General features: G+C 42.1%; 1 protein-coding gene across 2 annotated transcripts in view; it reads right to left on the bottom strand.

Moving 5' to 3' along the window:
• Positions 1-17,789, bottom strand: part of ppm1h (protein phosphatase, Mg2+/Mn2+ dependent, 1H) — a 131,434-nt gene that overhangs the window by 51,812 nt on the left and 61,833 nt on the right. For both annotated transcript variants that reach the window (XM_067999372.1, XM_067999373.1), the window contains exon 2: positions 10,188-10,353. In XM_067999372.1, the coding sequence (XP_067855473.1) occupies positions 10,188-10,353 (166 nt within the window). The remainder of the gene's footprint in view (positions 1-10,187; positions 10,354-17,789) is intronic.

The raw sequence follows: 17,789 nt of genomic DNA, 5'->3' as shown, positions 1-17,789 counted from the left end.
TATGAGACAGGGGCTTATCTACACAAAAGCAACACTCCAGTTGTAAACATTACTGAAATCAGGAAGCAGTTCTCCCTTTTTAAGATGTGGAGATGCCGGTGATGGACTGGGGTTGACAATTGTAAACAATTTTACAACACCAAGTTATAGTCCAGCAATTTTATTTTAAATTCACAAGCTTTCGGAGGCTTCCTCCTTCGTCAGGTGAACGATGTGAAAAAATCGTTCACCTGACGTTTTTTTCACATCGTTCACCTGACGAAGGAGGAAGCCTCCGAAAGCTTGTGAATTTAAAATAAAATTGCTGGACTATAACTTGGTGTTGTAAAATTGTTTACAACTCCCTTTTTAAGGGGAGGAACTAACTAGACTCAATACAAGTAAAAAAAAATGGTGATGGAGAACCTAACGAGATTAAAGCTAGAGACAAATCTCCGGGACACAATGGCTCCCACCCCAGTGTATCAAAAGAAGGAGGTGAGGAAATTGTTGATGTTTTAGTCATGAAATTTTTGTTAGGCAAAGCGGGTAGATGGAGTTAAGATACAGATCAACAATGATCTAGTTGAATAGCAGAACAGGCTCGAGGGGCTGAATGGTCTGCCCTTGATCCTATGTTTTGTTATCAGCTATGAATATCAAAAGGAACTCTTTGCATCAACTTAACCTGTTATTTTGTATGGTATCGAAGTGCTTTGCACATTAAAAAGGGCATTGGCTTCATGAAAAAAAGTGTGAGGAGGGAGAAGAAGCAGAATTACGTCACTCTTGTCACACGCAAATGACTCTGAAACATCCCGGGGCAAATTTCCACTTTCACTCCATGGGTGGTAATCTGGTAGAACGGATCGCCCACTCGATATAGAATCCGAGTGATTTTCAAATCAATGGAATGAAAATCTAGCGGGTTCTATAATGGGTGGGTGATATCCTCCGCCAGATTAACGTCCTTCTGGTGAAGGCAAAAATTTACCCCCACGTCAACAACAACTTGCATTTATACAGCGTCTTTAACGTAGTAAAACATCACAAGGCGCTTCACAGGAGCGTTATCAGATAAAAATCTTACACCGAGCCACATAAGGAGATATTAGGACAGGTTTTACCAGAGAGGTGGAGGGGTTTGGGGAGGGGATTCTAGAGCTCAGTCACAGTGCTGTGTGCTTGAAACAAATGAAAAAAAAAGATTCACCAAACACTTTTCACAAAAGCACTGCCTCTTTAAGCAAGTAGGAAGATAGACACAGAACAAAAAAAGGACAATTGGATAATAGAAGCTACCGAGAAGAGGTTGGATGAGAGAGAAAAAAAAAAATCGGGTGAGGCAAAACTCAACACTAGTGACTACAGCAACATTCTGAATCAACTTAAAAAAAAAAATCAAGGTTGCAGTGTTTGTAGTTTATTTGGAGATTTGAAATGATTTTGCAGGATTCAACATTAGATTGTCACAAAAAAAAAATCAATGTGTCAGATGTTGAATAATAGAAAGTGAATTACATACAGTCACTTGGAATGTACAGCACAGAAACAGGCCATTCGGCCCAACTGGGCAATGCTGGTGTTTATACTCCACACGACCCTGCTCCCACTCTAGTTACCTCTTCCCACCCTGTGGTAGTTTGATTTTATTTTTAAGGATAGTAAACATTCTGTACATTGTGCCATAAAGCATGTTTTACATTGTTTTGATTTTCATTTTTAAAAAATTATTATTCATTCTCGGGATGTGGGTATCACTGGGAAGGCCGGCATTTATTGCCCCAACCCTTGTTGCTTGAGAAGGTGGTGGTGGGCCGCCTTCTTGAACCGCTGCTAGTGGTTTGATACAGCAGAGTGGCTTGCTAGGCTACTTCAGAGGGCTGTTAAGAGTCAACCGCACTGGTGTGGGACTGGAGTTACATATAGGCCAGACCAGGTAAGGAGGGCAGGTTTGCTTCCTGAAAGAACATTGGTGAACTAGTTGGATTCTTATGACAATCCAACAGCTTCAAGGTTACTTTTACTGATACCAGATTTTTTATTTTCATTTTAAAAAAAAAAATCAGGAATCAAATTCTCAAACTGCCATGGTGGGATTTGAACTCACTCTCTGGATTGTTAGTACAGGTCTCTTGAATACTGGTTTAGTGCAATTGTATTAGCATTTGTTGTTCTGCTGCATTGGGAGAAGGGGGGCCGTTGAAATGGGGTTCTGTGGTGAGATAAGCACCCAAGTGCGCATTTTAAAAAAAATAAGATGATGCAACCTTTTTTTAAAAAAAGTATTTCAGCCTCAGTGTGTCAAAGAGTCGGAGACTGGGAGCTGCAGTCAACTTTCAATTATGATGTGGAGATGCCGGTGATGGACTGGGGTTGACAATTGTAAACAATTTTACAACACCAAGTTATAGTCCAGCAATTTTATTTTAAATTCACAAGCTTTCGGAGGCTTCCTCCTTCCTCATTTTCACATCGTTCACCTGACGAAGGAGGAAGCCTCCGAAAGCTTGTGAATTTAAAATAAAATTGCTGGACTATAACTTGGTGTTGTAAAATTGTTTACAACTTTCAATTAGGCAGCACCCTGTTTAAACTGCCTGGAGGCAACTTGAAGTCTGCTGCCTGGAAAACAACGTGATGTCAGCATGCTTCTTTTAGAATCAGTGTGAAGTTATAACACAGAAACAGGCCATTCAGCTCGTTACATCAGCCCCCTGGTGTTTTTCCCCAGATGAGCCACCCACTCTGATCCCACTATTCCCGGTCGCTTCCCATATCCTTTAATATTCCTCCTTCTTAAGCTTCCACTTTCCTTCTAGAAGAAGAATTGGTGGACTCTGGTCCATGACAGAGAATTCCATTTTCTAACCTCTTTCTATAAAAGGAACTTTTTTTTTAAAAAACAAACTTCCCCTTTAATTCTTTTTGTGGTTATCTTAAAGTGGCACCCTCTTGTTAGCATCTTGCCAATCAGTGACAACAATCTGTCACTATTTACTTTATCACACTGAGGCTGAAATACCCATTTCAATGGCCCCTCTTCTCCCAATGCAGCAGAACAACGAATGCTAATACAATTGCACTAAACCACACTCCTTCATATGCAGGCATTTTTTTTTCCCAAACCTTCCCTTCAATGTTTTTTTGTGGTCATCTCAAATTTCTGCCCTCTCGTTACAGTCTTGCCAATGAATGGAAACAACCTATTGTTTTTAAACTTATCCTAGCCCTTCAGAATCTCTCAGCCCTATAAATTCCATGGGCCTCGACCTTGGCGCTCATGCCAGGCTCGCCACTGCCGATACCCTCCAGCTCTGACCCCAGGCGGAATCATGGGGCCAGCGGCTGCCCGTGCCACTACGAGCATAACTTGCGCGCCCGCTAGTCCCCAGCTGCCAGGTGAGCTCGTGTGAGTTGGTGTGCTTAGGAGAGCGCGCGAGTGAGCGAATGTCAGCAGAGAGCAAGTTAGTCTCAGCTGTGATGCTTTTTACAGTTGAATATTCATAATGCAAGAAAGGAAGAACAAAAGAAAGACTCATATTTATATAGCATCTTTCACAACCTCAGGATGTCCCAAAGCACTTTACAGCCAATTAAGTACTTTTGAAGTGTCGCGACGTAGGAAACGAGGCAGCCAATTTGTGCACAGCAAGGTCCCACAAACAGCAATGTGATAATGACCAGATAATCTGATTTTTTTCTAAAAAAGTGATGTTGGTTGAGGGATAAATATTGGCAAGGACGCCAGGGAGATCTCCCCTGCTCTTCTTCGAGATACTGCCACAGGATCTTTTACATCCACCAGAGAGGCAGACATGGCCTCGGTTTAATATCTCATCCGAAAGACGGCACCTCCGACAGTGCAGCACTCCCTCAGTACTGTGCTGGAGTGGTAGCTGAGAACATGGGCTCAAGTGTTGGAGTAATATAATAAACATGTTCACTATAATACTGAAGGGAACCCTTCCCCTTGTATTCACAAAACGCCTGCCAAAAAGGTGCAGTAACAAAATCCCCAGTGGCAGGCTGAAAGTTGGCATAGCCAAAAGGAGCCAGGAAGGAGCTTGGTGACCCACCCTTCTGTCCGCAATTGGTTCGGGGCCCAGGGAAAGCGGAGAAATGAAATAAATTACAGGATAATGCGTCGGATCTTGCTGGAAAAGTAACGGTGTGTTAACGACGCACGCCGTTATTAATGCGCAAATCGGCCAGCAGGTTCAGGGGATTAAGGGATACGCCGGGGTCAATTTACGCCCCTCCACCGTTTGCTTCGCGCAAACAGCATCTCGCCCTTAACCGCCCCGTTATTTTTAAGAACTTGCTGAATTTGCACATTAATTGCCCATTAAACTTGCCGCCGAAAGTTAGGGCTGGAACTTAACAACATAAGCGCCCTTTTAACGACATGATAATCGTTAATGCATTGCCAAATCAACCTCTCTAGCCCAGAAAGGGAACAATTTAAACTGTTCAGTCTCATTCCTGCAGGTAGTAAATTGTTGTGGGAGATTTTAAAGATGTCAAATTTTGAAAAATGTTCTTACTTTTCCTTTGTCTTTTTTTTCTCTCTCTTAGTCCAATCTTTCTTTTCCACTCTATTTCTCTTTCTGTACCTGATTTGACACTAATTCATCCTTCTTCCCCGTTGTTTCTGTTTCTTTCTCAATCCTTAAATCTCACTGGTTAGGAAGATACACTGTTGGTCCTGCCATTCACCGAGGTCCCAGATCTCCCATTGCCTCACACGATCATAACGGAGAGCGTTGGTACTTGGCATCCAATCTGACATACCGGCATAAACCTCACCTCTGAATTCAATGACCTCCTGTGCTCCCTAAACCTCTTCCTCCATATCAGCTTTTACCTTTATAAAGCACTGGTTAGGCCTCAGGTGGGATATTGTGTTCAATTCTGGGCACCACACTTTAGGAAGGATGTCAAGGCCTTAGGGGAGGGTGCAAAAGAGATTTACTTGAATGATGCCAGGGATGAGGGACTTCATTTATGTGGAGAGACTGGAGAAGCTGGGGTTGTTCTCCTTAGAACAGAGACGGTTAAGGGAATATTTGATGTGTTCAAAATCATGAAGGGTTTTAATAGAGTAAATAAGGAGAAACTGTTTCCAGTGGCAGAAGCGTCAGTAACCAGAGGACACGGATTTAAGGTGATCGGCAAAAGAGCCAGAGATGGCATGAGGAAACAATTTTTTTTTTTACACAGCGAGTTGTAATGATCTGGAATGTACTGCCTGAAAGGGTGGTGGTAACAGATTCAATAGTAACCTTTCAAAAGGGAATTGGATAAATACTTGAAGGGAAAAAATTTACAGGGCTATGGGGAAAGAGCAGGAGGGTGGGACTAATTGGATAGCTCTTTCAAAGAGCCGGCACAGGCATGATGGGCCGAATGGCCTCCTCCTGTGCTGTACCCATTATGATACCATGAACTCTCCTACCCATACTTATGGCCACCTCCTTGACCTTGCCACCTCACAGCTCTCATGGTCCCTTTCACAGGTAAGGCCATCTCCAACCACTTCCTTGTATTCCTCACCACTCACATCCCCCTACCCTGTTACAACCCCACTTTTTCTGTGTATATTCCCCCCTCCCGCGGCTCTGCTCCCTTGGCATCGCTGGCCTTGTAAAGGACGGAATGAAGCTCGGCTAATTGCAGGGCACAGCTGGAACTCCAGGTGCATCCAGGTCTTGACCCAAATTCCGGGCTTTTCCGTCATAGTCTTGCCAGGATGCATCAGAAGAGCAGAGTAATTTCAAGCCCACTGTTTTTTTTTTAAAATGGCACTTTGTGCTCTTTTCCCTTTGGCATTCCAACCTTTCTAGTCTCTCGGGCTTCACGTAGCGGAGAGGGTGCAGCCGATGGCTTGCTGCCAGGCTTCTACTAATGCCAATCTTCGACAGCCTCCAGGAGGGTCTTATGATTTCAGAGAATAATATGGGACCATCTGCGGTCAGGGATCGCTGATTTCCAGGTTGCAAGCACTGCCCTTCTCCTTGCTCTGAACTCAATGCACACGATATGCAGCATTGTTTTTGTTTAAAGTTCTGGATTGCTGGTTTTCGGGTCACTGGCATGGCCTTCTGCTTACTCTGAACTTGATGTGCATGATTTGTTATAATGTGTTTGCTTAACCACCAAGTCAATGGAGAAGAACAGATTCGTACCTAATACTCCCTTGAGTCACCACTGGTCATGAAACCACATTGATCCCTCTTGTTTACCTTAAGGGTACTAGAGACTTGAGCTACGCAAATTTATTCTTTCAGTGAATATCCACAATCTTTCATTTAATACTAGTCACTGCACTTGGACAAGTATGGGATAATAAATGAAAGTCAGTATGGATTTGTTAAAAGGAAAGTCGTGTTTGAATAACTTGATTTGAGTTCTTTGATGAAGTAACGGAGAGGGTTGATGAGAGTAATGCGGTTGATGTTGTGTATATGGACTTTCAAAAGGCGTTTGATAAAGTAACACCTAATAGACTTGTTAGCAAAATTAAAGCCCATGGGATTAAAGGGACAGTGGCAGCGTGGATACAAAATTGGCTAAGGGACAGAATGCAGAGAGTAAAGGTGAACAGTTGTTTTTCAGACTGGAGGGAAGTATACAGTGGTGTTTCCCAGGGGTTAGTATTAGGACCACTGCTCTTTTTAATATATATTAATGACCTGGACTTGGGTATAGAGGATGTGGAGATGCCGGTGATGGACTGGGGTTGACAAATGTAAGGAATCTTACAACACCAGGTTATAGTCCAACTGTTTTATTTGAAAATCACAGGCTTTCGGAGGTTTTCTTCTTCATCAGGTGACAAAGCCCTTGCTCACCTACACACACTTGCTCACCTGATGAAGGAGAAAGCCTCCGAAAGCTTGTGATTTTCAAATGAAACAGTTGGACTATAACCTGGTGTTGTAAGATTCCTTACATGGGTATAGAGGGTATGATTTCAAAGTTTGCAAATGACACGAAACTCAGAAATGTAGTAAACAATGTGGAGGATGGTAACATATTTCAGGAGGACATAGACAGACTAGTGAAATGGGCAGACACATGGCAGGTGAAATTTAACCCAGAGAAGAAGTGTGAAGTGATACATTTTGGTAGGAAGGACGAGGAGAGGCAAAATTAACAAAATGGTACAATCTTAAAGGGGGTGCAGGAACAGAGAGACCTGGGGGTGCACAGACACAAATCTTTCAAGGTGGCAGGACAAGTTGAGAAGGCTGTTAAAAAAGCATACTGGATCCTGGGCTTTATTAATAGATGCGTAGAGTACAAAAGCAAGGAAGTTATGCTAAACCTTTATAAAACACTGGTTAGGCCTCAGCTGGAGTATTGTGTTCAATTCTGGGCACCACACTTCAGGAAGGATGTCAAGGCTTTAGGGAGGGTGCAGAGGAGATTTACTAGAATGGCATCAGGGATGAGGGACTTCAGATGTGTGGAGAGACAGGAGAGGCTGGGGTCGTTCTCCTTAGAACAGAGATGGCTAAGGGGAGATTTTGATAGAGGTGTTCAAAATTATGAAAGGTTTTGATAGAGTAAACAAGGAGAGACTGTTTCCAGTGGCAGAAGGATCGGTAACGAGAGGACACAGATTTAAGGTGACTGGCAAAAGAGCCAGAGGCGACATGAGGAAACATTTTTTTACGCAGCGAGTTGTAATGATCTGGAATGCACTGCCTGAAAGGGTGGTGGAAGCAGATTCAATAGTAACTTTCAAAAGGAAATTGGATAAATACTTGAAAGGAAAAAGCTTACTGGACTATGGGGAAAGAGCAGGGAAATGGGACTAATTGGATAGTTCTTTCAAAGAGCCGGCACAAGGCATGATGGGCTGAATGGCCCCCCTCCTGTGCTGTACCTACTATGATACTAAGTAACTGTTGAGAACATGTTCTCATTTATGTTGGTCGTGGATGAGGTTTCGCAATACTTGTAGCGGGAGTGATTTTGGTTCCATTCACTCCAGAAGCAAGTCTAAAGCTGCATTTACACTACAACAGTAGAGCAGCTTTTAATGCTACAGTTGCAATTTAAACACAGCTTAACATTTTCGCTATCGAAGATATTAGACCTCAGAATTTAGCACCGCAGATATCCTGAACGGATGGCGGTGGTGTGATGTTACACCACATGGCGTGTTCCTGTTGCCCGGAGAACTGATTGGATAGGGGTGTCTTGTGTCCCCCTACTTTGCCAATACATGCTGTAAAATAGATCGAGGCATTGTATTCAAATGACAAAAGCATGAGGGCTTTATATCTCAAGGTGTTAAATCTATGCCATATTCCTTTTAGTACAAAATGGGCATAGGCCTATCTCGGGGGACACAATTAAATTTTGGCACAGACCATTAGACGAAGAGGTGGTCTATTTTGTGGTTCAAAACTTTTGGCAGCTCTTAATAATTTCTTTAAATACAAACCTGTGCTCAGTTCAAATCATGAAAATATACGTCGAGAAACTATTTTTGCAGTCTTTCCGAGTGTTAATGACTAAGGCCCGGAATTTAGTCAGAGGCGTTCCCGCTCCACTGCTGTAATCTTTGCCGGATGTACGGCGGAATCCCCATTTACACACGTAGACAGAGAGTCCGTTGCACTTTCAGCAAAGCTATGGCGGGGAAGGGGGAACAGCTCCGAGGAAATTCCAGGCCTACCGGAGAGCAGATTAGAAACATGGGCACGTGCGGTGCACGATTTTGCGACTATTAACCGTGTGTAGGATGCGTCCGAATGTCTCATACGTGCTGTCGGCAGGGCAAGGCTCCGTGCTGAGAGCTGAAAGTCAGAAAACGACCCCTTGAACAATAAATAGCAGCATCAGAAAGATGTACTGATTCAGAACTATCAAATTACACAAAGACCTGAGACAATGGAGAAAGCAAAGAAAAAAAAAATTAAAAGACAAATAAAAACAGGATGGAAGAATAAAAAAAATCCTTGTGAGAATAAAAGTGAAGATAATTATACAAGGTGATTATGGTCGTCACTCTCTGCCCAGGCAGAGGTTGCACCCACTCAATGGTGTAATTGGAATATTAGTGATGCAGCGTTGCTGACACTAGCATTTCCGTTAACTGGAAGATCTTCTTTACTCAAAGAGTGATCAACACATGGAATGGACTTCCACAAATATAGTAGAGATGAAAAACCAAGGATCATTTAAGGGATAATTGGATGCAGCAATGAGTGGAATGCGGGGTCTTTCTGGATGGATGAACTAAGATGGGCCCAACGACCTTCTCCATCTGTAATTATCTTGTGACTTATTAATTTTGCATTGTTGTGTTAATGAACGTAATTCACAGGGAGGGGGAGAGTGAGAGGAATTCTCTCCTATCTCCATGAATCATGCACATTAAAACAAAAGCATGAATTCAACAAATAGCGAACAAAATGGCAAGTGTTACAAGATCTTGCATTTATATAGCGCCTTTAACATAGGGAAACACCTCAAAGTGCTTCACAGAGGCATAAGAACAAAAAAAGGATGTTGAGCTAAAGGAGGAGATATTAGGAAGAGTGACCAAAAGCTTGGTCAAAGAGGATGGTTTTCAGGAAAGTCTTAAAAGGGGTGGGGCGGAGTGGTTTAGGGAGGGAATTCTAGAGATTGGAAACTACATGGCAGAAGTCACAGCTGCTGGGGTTTGGGTGGGATTTCTCTGTGGAACTTGCAATACTAATAGGAGGTCTTTTAAAATTATGAAGGGGTTCGATAGGGTAGACATAAAGATGATGTTTCCACTTGCGGGGGAGACCAAAACTAGGGGCCATAAATATAAGCTAGTCACCAATAAATCAAATAGGGAATTCAGGAGAAACTTCTTTACCCAGAGAGAGTGGTTAGAATATGGAACTCACTACCACATGGAGTGGTTGAGGCGACTAGCATCGATGCATTTAAGGAGAAGCTAGATAAACACATGAGGGAGAAAGGAATAGAAGGATATGTTGATAGGGTTAGATGACGAGGGGCTCGTGTGGAGCATAAACGCTGACATGGGCCAGTTGGGCCAAATGGCCTGTTTCTGTACTGTAGACTCGATGTGACTATATTTAACACAGTAATGGACACTGTACATTACTTTGCGCTCTTGATCTCCCTGTGCAATCTGCATATATTGTACTACATTGACCCGGCATCCACTGAAAGTAGAATGAAGCTTCACTTACTAAATTGTCTTTAAGCTGTAACCCTTCCCCATTTGGTAGTGAGGATCTCCTTTTGGCTGTGGAATTCTTACTTGTTGTGATGGAAGTGCTCGATTTCTTCTTCACAGCCATCACTTCACAGGAAGCCTGGTCCTCGTTGTAGGTGCTTTTCCCTGCATTTATCACCCTGCAAGGCACCAAAAATAGTTCAGTAAAGTAACGGTGCACAAATCAATGCAAACACGTCCATCAGTCCCTTTACACAACTTACTAGTCAAACTCTTCTCACAAACATAACTTGGCGAACTTTTTCCATTAAAAAAAAATCAGAACTCTTGGTCATCTTATTCATTAAGTCACTAGGTCAATTATTACAGTAATAATTAAATTTAATTTGCATTAATGAAATAGCTTGTGGTAGAATGCTGAGAAATTAGAAAGAAAAAATTTGCATTTATATTGTGCCTTTTGCAACCTTAGGATGTCCCAGGCAATGAATTTCTGATGTTCTGTAGGCAAACATGGCAGCCAATTTGCACACAGCAAGGTCCCACAAAGAGCAGCGAGATAAATGTCCAGTTAATCCGTTTTGGTGGTGCTGCTTGAGAGACAAAGGTTATCATGACACCTGGAGAACCTCTTACTCTTCTTCAAATAATACCATGAAATTTTTTACAACCAACTCAACAGGCAGACGGAGCCCTCAGTATAATGTCTCATCTGAAAGTCTCACAGTATTTCATTGAATTGTCAGCTGAAATGATGCGCCCAGGTCCTGGGAGTTGGGTTTGAACCTACAACCTTCTGACTTGAGGCGAGAGTGCTATCAACTGAGCCAAGCTGGTACATCAACGAAAAAAAGACATGGAGAGTTGCATGTCATTACCAGAAGAGAGTAAGGATCAAAAGAGGAGAGCCCGAGATTGTGCAAGGCGATAGAATAAAGGAAAAACAGATTAAAAAAAAAGAAAAACCACAAATGCTGGGAATCTGAAATATAATCAGAAAATGCTGCGAGTCAGTCAGCATCGGAAAGAGAAAGACAGGATCACAGAAATTCCAAACGTCAGTATGATGGATGTACAGGTTTCATCCTGTGTCAAATAGGAAACAATTCTGAATTATATTTTTATATGACTTTACACTGCCAAATGCTACAGGTGCTCACTCTATCTGTTGTAAGAGGACTGCAGCTGGGTGACCTGGGTCAAAATCCCAGTAGCTTTTGAACTTATGATGTGGAGATGCCGGTGATGGACTGGGGTGGACAAATGTAAGGAATTTTACAACACCAGGTTATAGTCCAACAGTTTTATTTGAAAATCACAAGCTTTCGGAGATTATCTCCTTCGTCAGGTGAGTGAGTGAAAGGTTCTCAAATCGCATATGCGATTTGAGAACCTTTCACTCACTCACCTGACGAAGGAGATAATCTCCGAAAGCTTGTGATTTTCAAATAAAACTGTTGGACTATAACCTGGAGTTGCAAGATTCCTTACATTTGAACTTAAGCTAATCAAATTACTGGTTCTTTGAAGGACAGTGGATGTTTTATATATTAATTCCGGTTCATGCTAATCAGACGAAAAGTTGTGATTCCAATTCCTGTCAGATCATTAGATCTGTGATAATACTTCATTTTTGTCACAGTCCCCACTTCCTTTCTTTGCACCGTCTCAACCACAAGAGGGAGCTAACAGGTGCTCTGTTGTAAGTTCTGTCTCCGGCTCATGCCCTTCAGATACTCAGAAGCTACTGATAAAAACTACAAATATTTTGTACTAGCTCTTTACTGTTTGGAAACATAGCGTGCAATTCAAGCATTGAACTATTAGTTCCTGGCTGTGACTTTCTGTGCAATTATATTATTTGTAAATAAACTTGATTAGTTTCAGTCTTATGTATTTATCAGACACTGTGGTAATTACTATCTTTCAGAATAAACAGAAGGTGGTAGCAGGCATACCATATAGTCTCCGGTGCAATATAAAGAAGAAAGACTTGCATTTATATTGTGTCTTTCACGACCTCAGGTAGCCTCAAAGCGCTTTACAGCCAATTAAGTACTTTAGAAGTGTAGCCACTGTTGTGATGCAGGAAATGCGGCAGCCAATTTGTGCACAGCAAGATCCCACAAACAGCAATGTGATAATGACCAGATAATCTGTTTTAGTGATGTTGCTTGAGAGATAAATATTGTCCAGGAACTCCCCTGCTCTTCTTCGAATAATGCCATGGGATCTTTTACACCCATCTGAGGGGGGTTTAACATCGCATCCGAAAGACAGCACCTCCGATGGAGTGCTGCACTCCCTCGGTACTGCACTGGAGTGTCAGCCTAGATCACGCGCTCAAGTCTCTGGAGTGAGATGTGAACCCACAATCTTCTGACTCAGACAAGAGTGCCACCGAATGAGCCACGGCTGACACATGAGGAAGGGGAATTATTAGCCCCACTGCATGCTATCCCATTAACAGCACATTTAAAAAGTACAGGGTTTTGGTTCATAGGAGACTCAGCCTGCATAGGAAAACTGCCTTTTTTGCTGTAAACACAAATTAAAAATATTGGGAGAAAACTGTAACCGTAACAGTAGGAATATAAATGCCAAGAAATATTATTTTTGCAGCTGTTAAAGGAAAGGAAGGTGCAGATTGAAAGCTGCTAATGAACCCAGAGATACAAGCTCAGAATTTAATAAGTTTTAAAATAACTTCACACAATGCTGCCTCATTAGTACACGATTCTCAGGGAGCTGAGAGTTTATACGTTATAACGTTGCCGCATAGCTCAGTTCTCAGACACGTGGCCCTCCTCTGCACCGCTTCCAGTACTTCCTTGTGCCTCGACCAGAAATGAATGCAGTACTAATGGTGTGTCCTGATCAGAGCACTATACAGCCTCAGCACAATGGCCTCAGACTTTACCCTATTGATCTGGTAAACAGCTCAGCATTCTGTTTGATTGCTGCTCTTCAATGACTCATCATGATAAATGGAGTCTTCCATCACTCTCAGATCTCCGTCAGCCTTTTTCCAAGCCAGGTCAACATCGTCCATTAAGTATCTGCCCCAATTTCCTCTTCCAATGTGTTGCACCTTACACTTACCTGTATTTTAATTTCACCTGCCATAATTCTGCCCGTTTGCAAATTTTGTCTAATTGTTTTGTTAAGCTAATTCATCAAATTTGATTGCCCCCTTCTCAATTTAATAGCAGCTGCAGGTTTAACCAATCTGCATTACATTTCCGAATCAAGGTCCAGCACTAATACCTTGGGAACTCCATCTATTACGACTCCCATCCTCTCAACTCCTTTAGAAGGTTCACTCGGTTAATCCCAGGGATGAGGGGGCGGACATATGAGGAGAGGTTGAGTAGATTGGGACTCTACTCATTGGAGTTCAGAAGAATGAGAGGCGATCTTATTGAAACATAAAAGATTGTGAAGGGGCTTGATCGGGTGGATGCGGTAAGGATGTTCCCAAGGATGGGTGAAACTAGAACTAGGGGGCATAATCTTAGAATAAGGGGCTGCTCTTTCAAAACTGAGATGAGGAGAAACTTCTTCACTCAGAGGGTAGTAGGTCTGTGGAATTTGCTGCCCCACATTATTTAATGATGTAGCTTTGGGAGCTACATCATTAAATAAATTTAAAACAGAAATAGACAGTTTCCTAGAAATAAAGGGAATTAGGGGATACGGGGTGCGGGCAGGAAATTGGACATGAATTTAGATTTGAGGTTAGGATCAGATCAGCCATGATCTTATTGAATGGCGGAGCAGGCTCGAGGGGCCGATTGGCCTACTCCTGCTCCTATTTCTTATGTTCTTATTAACATCACTCCCCTAACTAGTACCTGCTGGTTCCTCTTTCAGACAATTGCTATCCCAAGCTTTACTTACGATGCCCGCTTCCTTAAGCTCGTGCAGCATTCTTTCATAAGGGACCTTATGCTTTAAGGCTTTCTGGAAGTCCAGGGGCTCTATATCGTATGACTTCCCAATATCTACTTGGAATGTTACTTCCTCAAGACAGGGAGGTTGGTCAGAGAGAATCTCCCACTTGTGAAATTGTGCTGGCTTCTATTTACTAGGATATTTTAATGTAGGTTATCTTCGTGTTTCCTAATGATTGATTCTATTATATTTCCAGTAATTGATATGAGACTAATGGGTTTGTAGTTATTGGGTTTGTTTTGATCACCTTTTTTTGAAAATAGGTATCATTTAGACTTGTTTCCAATCTAGTGGAACCTCCATTGTTTTTATTGACTTTCTCATCAGGAATGTCAGCATGTGGTAGATTTCATCCTTGATCTTGCCCAACGCCCTCGGGTATGTATAAACTGCCCCATGGGATTTATTGGTTTTGTGTCCTGTTTAGGACCTCCATGCAAATGATTTCCAAGTTATTGAGTCTAGTTGTAGAAGCTCCTATAATGGGTGAAATTATGCTAGTGTCTTCTCTCAAATACTGCCAGGAAGTAATCATTTAACATGTGAACTATTTTGAGTTCATCCTCAGTTTCAACCCTGTTTGCACCCTTGTGGCAGCTCAATTCTCCTCTAATAACCTCCTAGCTGTTATAACACTCGAAGAATTTCTTACTGTTGATTTGCTTTACATCTATGCTCATTTCCCAATTTGTTCCTCTGACTTTTTTTTTAAAAAAGAGGGTCACTATTTTCCAACCGATTTCCCTTACCTTTTATTTTTTTCAGTGTATTTTTCTTACTCATATCACTTTGTATTGTCTTGTTAATCCATTTAGAGTCACATTTCTATTTGGTTAGAGTTAAGAAACAATAGAGGCACCATTACACCACTGGGTGTAGTCCATAGGCCAGCAACTAGTGGGGAGGATATAGAGAAGCAAATTTGCAGGGAAATTACAGAGAGGTGCAAGAACTATAGAGTAGTGATAATGGGGGACTTCAACTATCCTAATATAGACTGGGATAGTAATAGTGTAAAGGGTAAAGAGGGGGAGGAATTTCTGAAGTGTGTTCAGGAGAACTTTCTTGATCAGTATGTTCCTGACCCAATGAGGAAGGAGGCATTGCTCGATCTGGTTCTGGGGAATGAGGTGCGTCAAGTGGAGCAAGTGTCAGTGGGGGAACATTTAGGGAACAGCGATCATAGTGTCATAAGGTTTAGATTAGTTATGGAAAAGGACAAGGAGCAATCTAGTGTAAAAATACTTAATTGGAGGAGGGCCAATTTCAGTGGGATGAGAACGGATCTGGCCCGGGTAAATTGGAATCAAAGATTGGCAGGCAAAACTGTAATTGAATAATGGGCGGCCTTTAAAGAGGAGATGGTTCGGGTACAGTCGAGGTACATTCCCATGAGGCGGAAAGGTAGGGCAACCAAAGCCAGGGCTCTCTGGATGATGAAAGAGATAGAGAGCAAGATGAAGCAGAAAAAAAAGCAGCGTATGACAGATATCAGGTTGATAATACAAGTGAGAACCAGGCTGAATATAGAAAGTACAGAGGAGAAGTGAAAATGGAAATAAGAAGGGCAAAGAGAGAGTATGAGAATAGACTGGCGGCTAACATAAAAGGGAATCCAAAAGTCTTCTATAGGCATATCAATAGTAAACAGTTAGTAAAAGGAGGTGTGGGGCTGATTAGGGACCAAAAAGGAGACCTACGCATGGAGACAGAGGGCATGGCTGAGGTACTAGATGAGTACTTTGCATCTGTCTTTACCAAGGAAGATGATGCTGCCAAAGTCACAGTAAAAGAGGAGGTAGTTGAGATACTGGATGGGCAAAAATTGATAAAGGAGGTGCTAGAAAGGTGGCTGTATTTAAAGTAGATAAGTCACCCAGTCTGGATGGGATGCATCCTAAGTTGCTGAGGGAAGTACGGGTGGAAATTGCAGAGGTACTGGCCACAATCTTGCAATCCTCCTTAGATATGGGGGTGGTGCCAGAGGACTGGAAAGTTGCAAATGTTACACCTTTGTTCAAAAAAGGGTGCAAGGATAAACCCGGCAACTACAGGCCAGTCAGTTTAACCTCAATGGTGGGGAAGCTTTTAGAAACAATAACCCAGGACAAAATTAATAATCACTTGGATAAGTGTGGATTAATAAAGGAAAGCCAGCACGGATTTGTTAAAGGCAAATCGTGTTTAACTAACTTGATTGTGTTTTTGATGAGGAAACAGAGAGGGTTGATGAGGGCAATGCGGTTGATGTTGTGTATATGGATTTTCAAAAGGCGTTTGATAAAGTGCCACATAATAGGCTTGTCAGCAAAATTGAAGTCCATGGAATAAAATGGGCAGTGGCAGCATGGATACTGGGACAACTGCTTTTTTTGATATATATTAACGACTTGGACTTGAGAGTAAAGGGCACAATTTCAAAATTTGCAGATGACACAAAAATTGGACGTGTAGTAAACAGCGAGGAGGATAACAATAGAATTCAAGAGGACATAGACAGGTTGGTGGGATGGGCGGACACATGGTAGATGAAATTTAACGCAAAGAAGTGTGAATTGATACATTGTGGCAGGAAGAATGAAGAGAGGCAACATGAAACAGATGGTACAATTCTAAAGGGGGTGCAGGAACAGAGAACTGGGGGTATATGCGCACAAATCTTTGAATGTGGCAGGACAGGTTGAGAAAGCGGTTAAAAAAGCATATGGGATCCTGGACTTTATAAATAGAGGCATAGAGTACAAAAGCAAAGAAGTTATGTTGAACATTTATGAAACACTAGTTGTTCGGCCACCACTGGAGTATTGTGTCCAATTCTGGGCACCGCACTTTAGGAAGGATGTGAAGGCCTTGGAGAGGGTGCAGAAAAGATTTACTAGAATGGTTCCAGGAATAGGGGACTTCAGTTACATGGATAGACTGGAGAAGCTGGGTTTGTTCTCCATAGAGCAGAGAAGGTTGAGAGGAGATTTGATAGAAGTGTTCAAGATCATGAAAGGTTTAGATAAAGTAAATAAATAGAAACCGTTCCCATCAACGGAAGGGTCGAGAATCAGAGGACACAGACTTAAGGTGATTGGCTAAAGAACCAAAAGCGACATGAGGGAAAATTTTTTTTTTTAAACGCAGCAAGTAGTTATGATCTGGAATGCGCTGCCTGAAAGGGTGGTGGAAGCAGATTCAATCGTGGCTTTCAGAAAGGAACTGGATAAATACTTGAAGGGAAAAAATTTGCAGGGCTACGGGGAAAGAGTGGGGGAATGGGACTAACTGGATTGCTTTTACAAAGAGCTGACACAGGCTTGATGGGCCGAATGGCCTCCTTTCGTGCTGTAACCATTCTATGATTTCCATAATCTACACTTACGAGCCCTTGTTATTAATTATTCTGCTCAGTAGTATGTTATTAAAGATATTCCTGTTGTCCTCAAAAGGCATTCTTCTTGAGTATTGCCCCAATCAAATTGTTAAGGCTCTTCTCTCATTAATTACATTGAGAAGTCATGTTTTAATGCTCTTCCTTTACCATTTGTTATCCCTCTCCCCCTTCCACCAGTTTATATCTATTTTTAATCTACTTAGTTTTGGGCCCCTGCACAATGAATACACTGCTTCTGCCCGTATCTTTCTTCAGTTGCTGCTAGGAGGAGTGTGATAGTAG

This window comes from Heptranchias perlo, chromosome 18 (genome assembly GCF_035084215.1).
Source record: "Heptranchias perlo isolate sHepPer1 chromosome 18, sHepPer1.hap1, whole genome shotgun sequence".
Classification (NCBI taxonomy): domain Eukaryota; kingdom Metazoa; phylum Chordata; class Chondrichthyes; order Hexanchiformes; family Hexanchidae; genus Heptranchias; species Heptranchias perlo.
Note: the sequence above shows the minus strand (reverse complement) of the source record. Positions and strands in the feature narration are given on the sequence as shown.